Below are 14,506 nucleotides of genomic sequence, written 5' to 3' on the forward strand. Positions count from 1 at the left end.
TTCATGGGGCGAGGGGACGGCGTAAAACCGGACACCGCTTCTGCGCCGTGCCGGCTCCGGGGACGGGGCTGGAAAATCGTGTATTAGGCACGCTGGGGAAAAGCCTTTTCAACCATTTTTCTGGTCGCGTGAGCTGGCTTTTAAACAGCAACACAGCTCCTCACTGCCGGGCCAGAGATCCAACTCAAGCTGGTTTTTCCCTTATTCCAGAGCACAGGAAACCTCCCACTTCATGGACTCTGAACGCTCGTTGGAAAAGGCCAAGTTCATCAAGCAGCCTGCTAGCAAAGCCAGCGGGAGCTCTGCACTTGTCTTCTGGGAGTAATTGGAAAATGCAGCATCAACAGGAACTTCTGGGGTGTCTCAGACCTGTCTCCCCAGGATTACAAGTCTCAGGGCAGCGAAGAGTCTTCAGACCAGGGAAACCGAGGCACAGCAGCACAAAGCAGCAAGAGGAGGTCGCAAAGACCCAACTGAACCTGTGCCATCACCCCGGCGATGACGAGTTCTCTGCCCCATATCCAGCCTGGCTGCTTTGCAGAGCAGCCCACAGACAGCAAGGAGAATGTGGGGCAGGGAGCCACAGGGAAGGACCGTGCAGCCATGTCCAGCCGCTCTCGAGGCCATCGCTCACCAGATGCTGACCTCCACCAGCTTTGTGCAGCCTCATTAAAGCTAAGCTGAGCCATAACTCATCCAAGCAGGGCAGTCCACGTGAAGAGCTGGCAGCGACAACTTCCAGCATTTCAGGCCTCTTTCCAACAGGAGTCGAGTGTCACTCACAGCTCTCCTTACCTGCATCGGAAAATGGCCTTGGAGCTGCTCCTCTGGTAGCTCAGGAGAGCAGAGGGCGAGGGGGTGGCTGCCTGGCAGGGGTGCCCCCCTCTCCCCTCGGACCACTGCGGTGGGGACAGACCTGGAGCAAACACGAGGTTATTCATGCCTAAAAGCAGAACCCGAATGCGAAGGGGAGCCTGCGAGGATCACCCACCCGCCCGACTGCCCGGAGCCCGGGGAGGCAGCAGGAGAGCTGGGACGCCCCAGCCCCGGAGGTGCCAGATCACCCCTCCATCCCCGCTCAGCCTCTCCGCTCCCCGGTACGGCCTCCCAGCGCCACCTAACGACACGGGCCGGGGACAAGGACCTTCCCGGCAAACCCGGACACATCCCGGTCTCTCGAGAGAAGGATGGAAAGCAGGGGCAGGGATGGGGAGGCAGGAGGAAGCGAGACACCTGGCTGCGGCCTGGGGGCACAGGCAGCAGAGGAAGGGGGAGCTGGAGGTATTGAATAAGGATTTACATGATCGCAGTGATCCCTCCTCTGCCCATGAGGCTCAGTCCCCCATCCCTGCCCTTCACTGACCTTCATCATCCCATGGCTTTCCCACAGATCAGCATTAACCCCAGGGCCTTGGCCAAGTTCAGGGTTGAGCAAGGTCACTGAGCTCAGCAAGGACAGACACTCCCCTTAATCTGTTATCACAGCTCAAAAACTACCCTGAAGCATCCTCACTTTGGAAGCAGCCACTCGCTCTGCTCAGCAGGAGCACCGTGGCCTTTACCACGGCTACAAAAGCACCCTGACATCAACAGTCAAGGCGAGATGGAAGAAAACCCTCAGGAAGAGCTGGCTCATCTCTTCCCAAAACCTTCAGATTTGATGAAGCCACAACAACCCCTTCACCATCACATTTCTGGTTGGGCTGTCAACCCAAATGGCTGCTCCCTACACTGGGTGCAGCCTCCTCACCTCCACACCCCCTTCCCAAAGCTCTGATTCACCTCAAAACCCAGAGCTGATGTAATCTCCCGCTCAAGAGTTCAGCATTAAGGCTGCATCAGCCATGAGACGTAACGAGAGCCACATCACACAAGCAGCTGTTCCACAAAAGCTTTATTGCTCGTTTGCGTACGAGTTCCCAGTATCACATTTCCCGAGTTTCTTAATGAGCTTGCAAATGAGATTTAAATAGAAAAGGATAGGAGAAAAAGAGGCAAAAATAGAAGTCAGAGATCTCCCTTCCTTAAGGCTGGGACAGCAATGGGGTGGGAATACAGTGCCCTGAGGGCAAGTCCTCTGCCATGGGAGAGGGCTGGACTGAGATGGAGGTTGAGTGTGGACAAACCATTGGCTGCTCTGGCTCAATTTTCCCTCTGCCTCCACAAACAGAGCCACTGCTGCTGTCATCATTTACACAGGTCAGAGAGGAGGGGTTGCAATCCTGCAGCACTCTGGCAGGGAGCACGGGGGGGTTGGGGACAGCCAGGCAAGGGGGCCCCGCTGACGCTGCCCCTGCGCCACGGATAAAGAGGAGATTACAGCTCACGGCTTGTAATCTGGCTTAAAACCTGACACCGTCACCGTAGTCAATCTGGGCTAAGAGAAGCATTTAATAAGCTTCAAAACACACAGGCCAAAAAAATAACCCCACCAGTGAGCAGAGTGAAAGGGCTCAAGGCACTGCTTGCACCAGTCAGCGCTGGCAGGTACTGATGGACACAGGATCCCTCATGATCCGGAACAAGGCAATTACATGCTTGTTATCCCAATCCACCCCACAGGATAGAATCCAGGCTCTGTTGGGGTTTAACTGTAGGAGGCAGAAAGCAAATTAATGCCCTTTTCTGCCTGCACAGAGCTCACAACTAGTGGAGGGCACCTGGTCCCTCCCTGTGTGGAGCTGCCTTGCCTTGGGACACGTCACAGCAGCTGCAGTGCTGGGCTGGCTGTTCACAGGTTAAGACAGTCACAGACAAAGAAGCCAGACTCAAGCAGGAGGTCCAATTTGGCTTCGATGGAAGGGTTTATTTAAAAAACAATTATCATTAAAAGATGCCTGCTCTGGCACGAATTACAAGGCAATGAAGCCATTTGGCTTGTGGCTTAAAGGGGAGGCAGCATGACACAGGGAAATGTCTCCATGCGACTTGCTGTGGGGAAAGTGGCTGGCAGGACTCCTCCAGGTGCACACACACCTCCCCTCACCTGCACTGCATGATTCATGAATGCTCCAAGGACTCAAACAAGAAGAATCACCCCAAGGAATGGCAGCCTCGCTGCAGGGACGCAGGGCCAGCCAGCAGCCTCATGTCTTGAGGACATTCACTTTGGGAAGCCAGAGTCCATCGTACCAGAGAGGCCTCAGTGTCACACACCTCTCCAGAGCGGCCACCAGCCCTGGGCACAAGCCCTGTGCTCCCAGGCTCTGCTCACAACCCGCTGGTGTTGGCCCAGGACGGCTCCACTGGAGCAGTGCCACATTCCCACCACTGCTGCCCTAGTGACCGATCAGCCGCAGCATCTCCGCAGGATCCACGATCTTCTCCCGGGGTTTGCCAGCAGCTTTGCCTCTCGCCACTTCAGCAGCATCGATCTTCTCCCAGTCCGAGAAGGAAACAGGACGGACCCCTGGGGTGACGGCGACAGATGGGAGAGAGAACTTCACCAGGTGAATACAAGCTCAGCCTCACCTCCCCATTGGCAGGGAGCTGATGTGCCAGCAAACCTGCCCTTTTCTGACCTCAGCCTCACAAAGGAGAAGTAATTTCTAATGCTGGGAGGAGAGGGATGGTAGGTTCCAGTCAACTTGGATCAGTCAGACCTTTGCGAGCCATAACAACAGCGAGCATGGAACCACCTCAGGGGACAAAATGCTTCCAGTTCACTGTTAAACCTCAGCCAGTTTAAGAGGCAAAACACACACACACACTTTAATTGAATGTCTTTAAACACAGCTACAGCAAATTACTCTCATGGGCATTTTAATCTTTCCTCTAACTTGCTTGGAAGGATTACTAGGAAAACCACTCAAGAGCAATAGCTCACTGTCTCGGCAGCTGACAGTGACATTTTACCCAAGGTCTGTGCTGCTTTTAATGGCCCTTCCCAGAAAGTGGTCATTAACCTTAGCAATGACACTGTTTGAGGGAATTCAAGTCCTGCTCTCCCTGGGCTTTGGAACATTGAAACAGCAGCAAAAGACATTCCCATGGTTCAGACTCTGCTCCTGTAAGTGGCTCACAAGACTCACTGCCCCAGGATACCCAGATCCAGGAGCAGTTTGGCTGCACTGTACCTTCCTGCTGGCTGCCCCACACTAACCTCGGCTGAGCAGGATGCTCTCCACGGCCCTAAAGCCTTCTCTGGAGGGGGACATGTCCAGCACACCCCCTTGGAGATCCTCCAGCACAGACTGGGCAGTGTCAAAGCTGTCGTTCATGGTGGTGATGATCACACCCGTGGGTCCTCTCTTCACCCACCCGCTGCAGTACAGACCTGCAAGGGCACATGGAGCAGCCAAGCTCAGGTCAGCACGTGGCCATAGACCCTCCTGGCTGCAAGTCCTTGTCCTGTTCCCCACCTTGGCGGTGGGAACAGACCCTCGGACGGTGCTGTCACAGCACTTTGTGTACCTGCAGACCAGCTCTAAGCAGCCATATGGGCTGTGTCACTTCAGTAACAGGAGCCAAGGCCCAGTAAAACGCCCCTGTGCTAAACCAGACACCCCTAACACGAGCTGGGGATGGGCCAGCTCTTAACCCCTCTTAGAGGCAGCTCATTTCCCCAGTTTCCACTCTCCAAGGTGTGCAACCGCCTTGTATCCGTGCCCTTGGTGAACAGAGCTTCCAACTCCGAAGCCCCCAACCCACCAGCTGCACTCAACATCCCCCACACAAATCCCTGCGGATACAGACCTGGGACACCCTCCACTCTGCCCGAGCTGTTGGGGATGATGCCACGCTGGGTGTCGAAGGGCACGGCCGGGTCCAGCGGCAGGCTCCGGTACCCGATGCTGCTGAGCACCAGCCCACACTCCAGCTCCTCCACCTCTCCAGTGGGGATGGCTCTGGCAGAGTCACCTGAGCCCTGAGAGAAGGAGGAAGAGGCTGCTGATCCCCACAGTCACCCCTGCAGAACAGCAGTCTGCTCAAGTCCTCTTTGGCATCTTTGATCCCTGGGGATTTGCTAAAGGCTGTTCTGCTGTTCCCTTTGGAAGGGGGAAAGCTCTTCGTGGTACCAGATTCCCCCAGAGCTTGCCAGCAGCCACTCCAACCAGACAGGAACACAAAGCTGTCTTTGGAGAGACTCCTCAGGGATGCAACAGTGTCCTGCTCCATCCCTGCAGCCTCCCAGGGACATGCCAGCCCCCCTGAGCCCGTACCTCCAGGCGGGTCAGGGCCATGCGGACGCCCCTCGCCCTCTTCCCATCAGGGGTGGGCAGCACTTCCTGGGGGCTGCGCTGGAACTTCAGCCCCCACTCCCGGGAGGCTGCTGCCTGTGCTTCCACTGGCTTCTCCCTGGGCTTCTCCAGGGCTGTTTTGATCATCAGCTCAGTCAGTCGCTTCCTGGGCCTGGGAGCATCTAAGAGGAAAAAGAGAGATCTTCATGACAGGAATCAGCAAAAGCCCCTCGGGACACAGCACAGAGCCAAGGCCACGTCAAGGCAGTCTCAGTTTGTGAGTCTGTCACGTCGATGGGAGTCCAACGCCTTTGAGATGACAAACTGCAAGTCAAAGTGACCAGGAGAGCCCCTGAGGCTTGAGGCCAGTGGGACACACAAATCAAATCCTGCAATTGTCCTGTCTTGCTGGTGCTCAGAGGCAGCAGCCTGTGGAGAAGAGCAGGTCTCTGGACACCCTTGAACTCAGTGATTTCCTTTTAGCTCTACAGGAAGCTCTTAAATCAACAGCCTTGTGATCTCTTCTGCAAGGTCCCCTCAGCCCTCCTGAACCTCATGCCCTCATCACGCAGAGGGTAAGCACCGTTCCCATGTAGCAAAGTGGCTGCACAAAGAGGGAAACAGGCTGTTCCCTTCTCTTGGTGCCTCCCAGCACTCTGAGAACGAGACACACCATGGTCACCAAGCTTTTATGTGCCAGGCGTTAAGCACAGGACAAGAGATTCTCTGATGTACACCCTGAACATCTCCAGATCGCTCCTGGATGCTTGTCTGCCAAGCTGAGTCCCTGCCTGGAGGAGCATGGCACACTTCCCTCACCTTTAACAGCATTTTCGAGGCCTGTGAAGTCAGCAGGGTCCAGGACAGCTCTGGCACCAGGAAGGTTTATCATCTCCCGCAGCTCCTGGGAATTGCAGGCAGGAAGATGTTACCTCCAAAACAGGGAGGTCACCCAACAGCCTCAGGCCCCCTTCCCCAGCACTCTGGGCTGGAAGCCAGGGAATGGGTGCAGGAAGGAAGATGCCTGGGTTCCACTCTCACCCCCAAACCACCTCTCCCCAATTGGGATGGGCAGTCTGGGGCTCAACACTGGGAAACAGCTGCCCTGCAGCACCTCCAGCCTCACCTTGATAGTGAAAGCAACTTGGAGAGGTCCCCTCCTCCCAACCAGCCAGACACGCTTCACCTTGCTGCAGGCAAGAGCTGCCAGGGAGCTGTCAGTGATGTCTGTCTTCTGCAAAACAGATTCGGGAGAGGGGGATGAGGGCAGATCTGGAGGGAGCTGGGGGGAAGGCACAGCCTCTGAAGGTGAAAAATCAGCAGAAAAGCTGGCTGTGCATGCAGAGAGCCTGGGAGAGGACAGAAAACAAGTCATAGCCCTTTGCACAGAGCTATTTGCACAGCTGGTCCCTCATCACTGAATGTTCTTTCCGAGGCCATAATGCACCAGAGGTAACGAGCCAGCACCCGTGAGACTGCCTCGGGGGATCCACCCAGGCAGGTTCACCTTGGGGCTAACAGAGCAAAGCCTTCCAGTGATCTCGATTCTGAGGCGCCTGCAGATGCTGTTGGGTGACTTCCCAGGCATACAGGCTGTGGATGAAACCTGCTGCAAACCACAGCTCAAATCACCACCTGCTTGCCCCAGGCAGCTCCAGCACAAGTACAAGCACGGCCAGGGCTCACCTGGCACTGGCACCTTGCAGCAACTCTGTGCTCTGTTTCAATTATGTGTGTGTGTATCTAGATTGCAAGATCTTTTCCAGAGAAAATATGATGGGAGGGACACCAGGATAAACCATTCCAGACCAATTTTCTTAAAAGGAAAGTGCCTGCCCACCGTGGCAGTCATTTCCAGTGCCAAATCCTTTGCAGCACTGCTCCCAGCTGGCTTCAGCCACTGGTTCCAGTGCCTCCAAGTTTAGGGGTTTTTTTAAATTTAATTTAGATTTTAATACAGGCAGTTGTTGCACAGCTGTAACAAACCTCGTGGCATTTCTCCAGGAGGGAAAACCTTTGCTGCCAACATCTGGGGCAGCAGCTCTCTGGAGCAGCTGGTGCACACCAGCTCCCAGCTGTCTGCAGGGGAGAGGTCCACCAGCTTGGACCAGACACCAGTATGCCCAGTGCCACCAGTAAAAACCAGGCTGCTGCCCTCACCTGCAGTAGAAAAAAAACATATCCCAAGAGAAGCTTCTAGTTTGTTGGTGGAAGAGGGCATGTGTCTCTTCCTTTGCTTCTCATAGAAAAGGAAGGGATGAAGCTCAATTTCCAACTTTTTGGATACCAGCAGAGCAATCCAGAGAGCTCTGCAGCATTATCCAAGGCAGTCACAGCCTTGGATCACTCCCTACAGACTGTGAATCCACCGGTGCACCCAAGAGGCAACAGCCTTCCCTGGGAAAGATCCCAAAGACAGAGGAGTGTGAGGTTTTGCTGAGATGGGCGGGAACTCCAGCAGGGAGAGAATTTGGGCCCTGAGCACCCATCACTCACCCTGAGAAGTTGCAGTGGGGACAGGAGGATCCGGGCAATGTCCAGCGCCACGTTGCCATGACCCAGAATCAGTGCCGTCTCACAGCTCAGGTCAGGCTTCAGCTGTGGGGAGAGAAAGACCCAGCCATGAGCGAATCCACATGGCCTCCATGATGTACAGCCCCTCAGACCTGCTCCCACCATCCAAATTCCCTTCTGCCCCTCTTTGCTCCAGAGGCAATGCAGATGGGGAAACTCCACACCAGACACAGCAACACAGATGCTTCTGGCTGATCCCTCTCCCCACTCTTCCTGCAATGGCATCTCTGGGAGCAGGAGGTGTCTTGGCCAAAAAGCCTCTCAGGATGCAGAACATCACCCCTCCAGGTTCCCATCTGGCCCAGCCAAAATATGCTGCCAACGTACAGAGCCAGCTAATCCGCTCTCACTGATGTGCAAATTGTTCACATTTCTACCATCTAAGAAGGATTTAACATGGTTCCTGCTAATCTTTTCCAATTGCAGGCCTTTCAGGACTTAATCTGGAGCTGAATGTCTGCTGGGATGGGAGGAAGGATGGGAGGAAGGGCAGGGAAGCACACGGCTGTACTCACGTCCCGGTTCTCGGGCAGCCCATTGTACCAGCCCACGAATGCTCGGGCCGAATACACACCGGAGAGGTTCTCCCCTGGGATCCCCAGGACCCGGTTGTCTTCAGCACCATAACTCTGGGGAGGGAGCAGACACAGTCAGAGATGTCACTGTGTGCAGGGTCTGACACTGAAACGCAAATACAGCTGCTGCTGGGGACAGTGGATGGCTGCTAACCCTTCCCAAAGACTGGGATAGTCAATGGAAGGGCTAAACACAGCCCAGGCACAGGGGCTTCATCCATCCCATCCCCCTGGGCTCCAGGGCCAAAGTTGACCTCCCTGGGGCAAAGCAGAGCACGACAAGATGAGGACTGACCAGGGCAGGGAAGAGGTTTCAGAGACCTGCACTTGATGCCACGCTCTAGCACGTGCTCCCCGCAAGGCTTCGGACGAGCCTTGGAGCATCTGAGCTGCCCCGAAGCTGGGAAGAGTCTCCCATGCTAATAAGGCACCCAGAAACGCAAATCCTCTTCCCGAGATGCCAGCGGGGATCTGCAGACCTCCTCTGTGATTTCTGGGACGCCAAGGCAGCCCAGGTACCCACCAGCACCACGGCGTGGTAGGCCTGCCGCAGCTCCGGCACCGTGACGTCCCTGCCCACGGTGACATTCCCGTAGTAGGCACAGCGCCCCGAGTGCGCCGTCTGCGTGAAGGTGTTGATCACATTCTGCAAAGATCAGAGAACCTGGAGTTATGTCCAAGCCACAGCTGGGGCCAAGGCCTGCTGCTGACAAGAGATCCCCGTTCCCATCCCCTCCCAGCCTTGAGATGCTTCTCCCCGCCTCTATTCTGAGACTGTTATCTCCCAACAGCCAAAGATAAGTCACAGGGAGATAAGCACAGCTGTGACTTGGCACTCTCTGCACTGCCCTCTTCGGAAAGGAAAATCCATTTTTTACACCCGCCTGGGGAGGACAGGAGCCTTTCAGTGCCTTCAGCCCCTTGGAATAAACCCCACTGCAGGGGAAAACTCCTTCCCAAAGGTGAGGCTTGCAAGGGAGCCCCACCAGCTCCACCTTCCATCCAAGGTGCTGCCCACCAGCCCCCTCTGCCAGCCTCTCATCTCAACCCTTCCCGAAAACCACTTCCTCAAGAAAGGATGAGGGCAAGATGGCATCCAGAGCCTTTTCTTCTGAGTAATTCGGGCTACCCAGCAAAACCACCACTTCTCCCCCTGCAGCTCCAGCTGGATTCAGCCTGGAGACAGGACAGATATCACAGACCCAAGCCCACATCTGTTAGGTCCACTCTGCCTCTCTCAGCCCAAAGGGGTCCAGGCATTTTGGTCTTGGATCTCCAGGGATTAGAGGAAACCACCGCAAGATATTGGATCTTGCAGTGTCTGGATCTCCTGGATCCCACCCCTGGATCTCTCTGGATCCCACCCCTCCAACTACCTCCACCCCAGGTCAGACACAGCAGGCACCTCTGAGTACAACTCACTGCCAGGCAAAGGAAAATGGCTGTGAAATCCTTGGCTTAACTTTCCTTGCCCAGGTGAGCACCTACAGCCCAGTTCCACCACCCCTAACAGCAGATCTGTGTGTTCCCAGAACAAGTACAGATTAAGGAAGGGCAAACAGCAGCAGCAGTGAGCAGGCAAGATCCTGCTGGCATAGTGTCCAGGTACAAAGAAGCCCATCCAGGTTTTCCTTGGCCTTGCTCTAGGCCAGGCTGACCAGCACTGGGAGCAGCACTTCCCATCACAAGCCACTGTTTTTGACCCGCTGTCCAAATGCCAGATATCCCAGGCATCCCATATCACCAGGCCAAGGCCTCAGCACGGAGATCTGGACCTCTCCAAGTGGGACAGCTCCACACCACAGCCTGGGGACAGTGACTGCCTCGCCTACACCCACCACTGTCATCACACGGGCAAGGGGAGGGAGCACCAACCTTCACTTCAGGGTGGTCTGGGGCCACCCCAAAACGGACGAGCCCGAAGGGAACGGGCAGCTTCTCGTAGATGTCCACCTGGGCCCCGCTGTGGTGCTGTGGGAGAAGAAAGTCACAGTTATGGGATGAGGACAGAGAGGTCACAGGAGCCCAGTAATATTCATCTGCTGCTCGGGGAAACATGGGGCAGGAGGGAGGGCTGCACCACAATCCCACAGCCAGAAACAGCCTCTTCCAGACTTTTCCATGCACAGGATGATGGTGTGCTTGTTACTGCCAGCTCAGATCCCAAGGTGTGTGGCAGAGAGTGACCCCAGCCACCATCAAGTACATCTTGTGAGGGCTCCATTGCCCTACCCACCCCCTCTTCCACACTAACCTGGTGGCTGTCCAGTACCCAGAGGGGGCTGATCAAAAGAGCCCCCACACCACGTGGGAAGCACCCAGTGCAGCACCCTGAGTGCTGGGGAACCTTCCAGACATCTGCCAGCCCCCAGCAGAGATGCCCATGCCCTGAGATCCCCTGGGGACTGAGTCACATCAGGGTCGGAGCTTTAGACAGATGTTTGGCTGCAGGGCTTTTGTTATCTTGTATTTTGAGTCAGCCTCTTCCCGGAGATTAAGCAGCCCTGAAATTTGTCCCTGAGGCTTAGTAACAGCTATTTTCCAACACGTACCAGAGACAACACAGCACGGTTTAATGACGGGGTTAAGCTGCTGCATCTCTGGTGGGTGCCAGCAGCCCAGTGCTGTGCTCAGGTCTCATTTCCCAGCAGACCTGACCGCCCAGAGCGCTGACACCAGGTAAAGCATCACCCACGTGTCTTAATTAAGCTGGGTGAGGATGAGGGAGGAGAGCAGGTCCCACACATCCACTTTTAACACACGGTTAATGTCACTCCTGCTGGGTGACAACAGCTCCCGGCGAGGCAGATCCCTGCTGCTTATTGGATTCTAGAAAAATCACTTGGGATGAACTCGCAGCAACCAACGTGGGTCTGGTGAGGACGGCCCAGGATCAGGGCAGGGATGGAGGCAGCCCCAGCCAAAGGGCCCAGAAGGATGCTGTGGGGTCTGGGCTGCCCCGAGCAGCCCCCCAACAACACAGACCAGGCTGGGGCAGGGCCGGGACCCCACCAAACCACCCCCCAGCTCCCTGAGAGCCAGGCACCACCAGCTCCCTCCCTCAGCTGCAGGTCTCGGCCCTCACCCCGGTACCTTGAGGATGTGCTGAGCCGTGTAGAAGCCGGCGGGGCCGCTGCCCACCACGCAGACCCGCGGCGCCGGGGCGGGCGAGGACAGCCACCGCCGCAGCCCTGCAGGGGAGAACGACAGGGAAGGCGTGAGGCCACACGAGAGCTGCCACCTGCCAGGGGCCACCACAGCCCTTCCCCGGAGCCCGGCACCCACCGAGCGGGGCTCGTCCCGCTGCCATCGCCGCGGCCGCAGCGCAGCGGGGCCGGGCTTTATGTTCCGGCCCCGGGGAGGCGGAAACGCCTCGAGGGCAGGGCCGGCAGCCTCGGCGCTTACGGCTAGGCCGGGTTCGGTGGGGTCGGAGGGAATCGGGGGGTGTCAACTGCCCCGGAGCGCCAGCACTGAGACCTCCTAACCCGAGCTCCGGAGGGGCCCCGCGCCCAGCCCGAGGGGCCCCGCGGCCCTCACTCGCCCAGGGCTGGAGCAGGGGCCTGGGGGACACGGCTGTCGCAGCCCGCCGGCCCCGGTTCTCTGGCTGTCCCGGTCCCAGTGACCCCCGGTCCCAACACGTGTCCCCCCGACCCAGCGCCGGTGCCGCCGCCAAGCCCCGCCCCTCATTCCTCACAGGCCAATCGTGAGTCGGGACAGCGCTGTGATTAGCATAACCCCGCCCATCCGCCGCAGCGTGCCCCCGCCCCCCCGTCCCCAGCCAATGGCGGCGCGCCGTCCCCTCCCCGGCTGCCCGGAAGTGAGGCGGTACCATAGAGAGGCGGGGAAGGCGCGGTCGTGCCGCGACCGTTCGCGCCGCTGCTCTCTATGGTGAGGCCTCCGCGGTACCCGTCCCGCTCCCGCATGATCATCATCCTCATCCTCGCGGGGGTTAATTGCCGGCGTCCCTTTATTGCCCCAAAGAGATTAACTGCCGAGGTCTGCCGGGGGAAACCGATTTTAACCATCCCCCTGCAAAGCCTCCTCCTGCCCCTTGCTGGGAGAAACCCATTGCACCCCCTCGATAAAGGATAAAACGCTAGTGCCGGAGGCAGCGGCAAAATCCAGCCTCCACCACGGTCCCTGCTTTATTTCCTCGTTAATCCCCATCACGCAGCTCGTTTCAAGTGCAACAACTCCCACCTCCCGTGCATGAGCATCACCCCGTCCTGGTTCAGCCCCTGCACAATGCACCAGTCAGGAAAACCATCTCAGCGGGTCCAGGAGACGTTTAAGAGCTGGATAGATGCCAGGGCACGCAGGCGAGCATTGACAGGGCTTTTTAAATGCAATTAAGAGCGAGAGGAGTTTACAGCTGGAAGCTGGTTGTAATACGGGTCATAAAACCCACACGCTCTCTCTCATGGTCCTGGAAATTGGTTGATGGCTTTCTGCAAAGGCATGCTGAGAACGGCAGCTGGCCCTGTGCCTCCATCTGCTCCCGCTCCCTCGGGGGATTTGGGGCAAGGACCAGGATTTCCGACGGCTCCAAGCAGAGCAACCACCAACCCACTGCCTAGAGAGGCTCCAAATATCACCATAGATATCATCCACAGAAACAGTTCAGTTTAAATTTGGGGGGGGGGGGTGGTGGTGTCTGATTACGGGTCAGAATACTCTTTTTTTTCCCCCAGAATTCTCCCTTTCTCTCATTAACTTCTATATCCGTCACTTCTGACAAGGAATAATCCACGTATTTCCCAAACCACAAGTCGCCTCCCGCTGGCTGAAAGACCTGCGAGCACTTGCCTTTAGATGGCACTGCGTTAAACAGCACCCATGGAGTCCAGGTGGGAAAGGGGCTGCTGCTCCGACCAATGCTTGGAAACATTTTGGGACGGATCTCTTTGCACCAGGAGAGGATAAAGAGCATTTTGTGCCCACAAGCGGGAGCACGTGAGGCTGAGATTACCCCGCCTGAACCGAAAGCACCTCTAATGCTCACTCAGCCCGTGGCTGGAGCCAGGAACACCTTAACTTGGCACATTGACCTTAATTGAGCTCTGATGCTCAGTTAAGAGATTAATCACAGGGCAGGAGGGCAGCTCTGGGGAGGGTCTCTGCCACCCCCGAGCGACCCAGAGGAACTCTTGGGCTATTTGGTTCATCCAACTCTCCTAAGCTTTCTCCCCACCTACAGACCCAGCTTAACCCCTGCCTAAAGGGGAATTTGCCCTTTGAATATTTCACAATGTCCTGGATCAATGAACCCACGTGGGGCCAGATAGAGGTGGCAATATCACCAGCCCAGGGCATCAGCATGTCCTGGGCCCTGGCCCAGGACAAATCAGTAATGCCCCATTTCTGATGCCAAAGGGGTCACACTGGGTAGATCCAGGGCCAGTTTTCCCTGCCAAAAGTCTGTATCTGTTACACAGGGACACGCCATGACCACACCAGCTCTGGCCCCAAGTCACAGTGGCCACACAGGGACACTTTCCCAGTGAGTCTGAGGATGTCCCTGCACTTGGTGGTGGAGAGGGGGGCATGTGACGCCCACAGGAGGGAAAACACCATGGACTGCCTGCTGCAAACATCACCCTGCCATGGGCCAGGCACAGGGCAGAGCATCCCTGTGCCTTGGGACACATTTGCAACAGGGAGCCTTATAAATCCCAGCTGTGAGGCTGTCAGGGTCCAGCCCAGATGAGAGAACAGCCCAAATCAGGGAGCAAAGCCCCAGGCTCAGAGCAAAGCCACACTGGTCCCACTTTGGCCAGCTGCCCTTTCTGCTGCGAGCTCCCCACCATGACGCTGGGCTGAACTTTGTCATCGGTTTGCAGGTCTGGGACAGCAGAGCACCCTGGTAAAGCCAGACACAGCAACCCAGAGGGGGTTAGAACCAGCCACATGAGCATCCCAGCCCCTGGCAGCAGTGCTGTGGGCAGAGTTCACCCTCCCTAAACAGGGAAAGTCTCCCAAGCCCTGGACATCTACCTGCATCCAACAGGTATTCCCCTGCAATAGGAATGACAATGTCTGGAGTCAGCTCCAGCACCCCAATACAGACAACCCCCATGGAGTGAGGGCCTTCCCCCCAGCCCCACCCCAGGCACCATGGGATACCTGCATGACTTGTTACAGCAACAAAACATAATAAAGAAAATCCACTTCAAAGTG

At 56.7% G+C, this 14,506-nt stretch overlaps 1 protein-coding gene across 1 annotated transcript; it reads right to left on the reverse strand.

Moving 5' to 3' along the window:
* Nucleotides 1-1,882: 1,882 nt before the first annotated feature.
* FDXR (ferredoxin reductase) lies at nucleotides 1,883-11,923 on the reverse strand. Its single transcript, XM_027654617.1, has 12 exons — nucleotides 11,615-11,923; nucleotides 11,423-11,520; nucleotides 10,205-10,300; nucleotides 8,853-8,975; nucleotides 8,270-8,383; nucleotides 7,677-7,778; nucleotides 6,307-6,414; nucleotides 6,000-6,084; nucleotides 5,163-5,362; nucleotides 4,696-4,867; nucleotides 4,103-4,276; nucleotides 1,883-3,409 (listed from the first exon to the last, which is right to left on the reverse strand). The coding sequence occupies exons 1-12, from the start codon at nucleotides 11,637-11,639 to the stop codon at nucleotides 3,279-3,281; spliced, it is 1,428 nt and encodes a 475-aa protein (XP_027510418.1). The 5' UTR covers nucleotides 11,640-11,923; the 3' UTR covers nucleotides 1,883-3,278.
* Between the last annotated feature and the right edge of the window lie 2,583 nt (nucleotides 11,924-14,506).

This window comes from Corapipo altera, unplaced genomic scaffold, assembly GCF_003945725.1.
Source record: "Corapipo altera isolate COAL_440 unplaced genomic scaffold, ASM394572v1 343, whole genome shotgun sequence".
NCBI classification, from domain to species: domain Eukaryota; kingdom Metazoa; phylum Chordata; class Aves; order Passeriformes; family Pipridae; genus Corapipo; species Corapipo altera.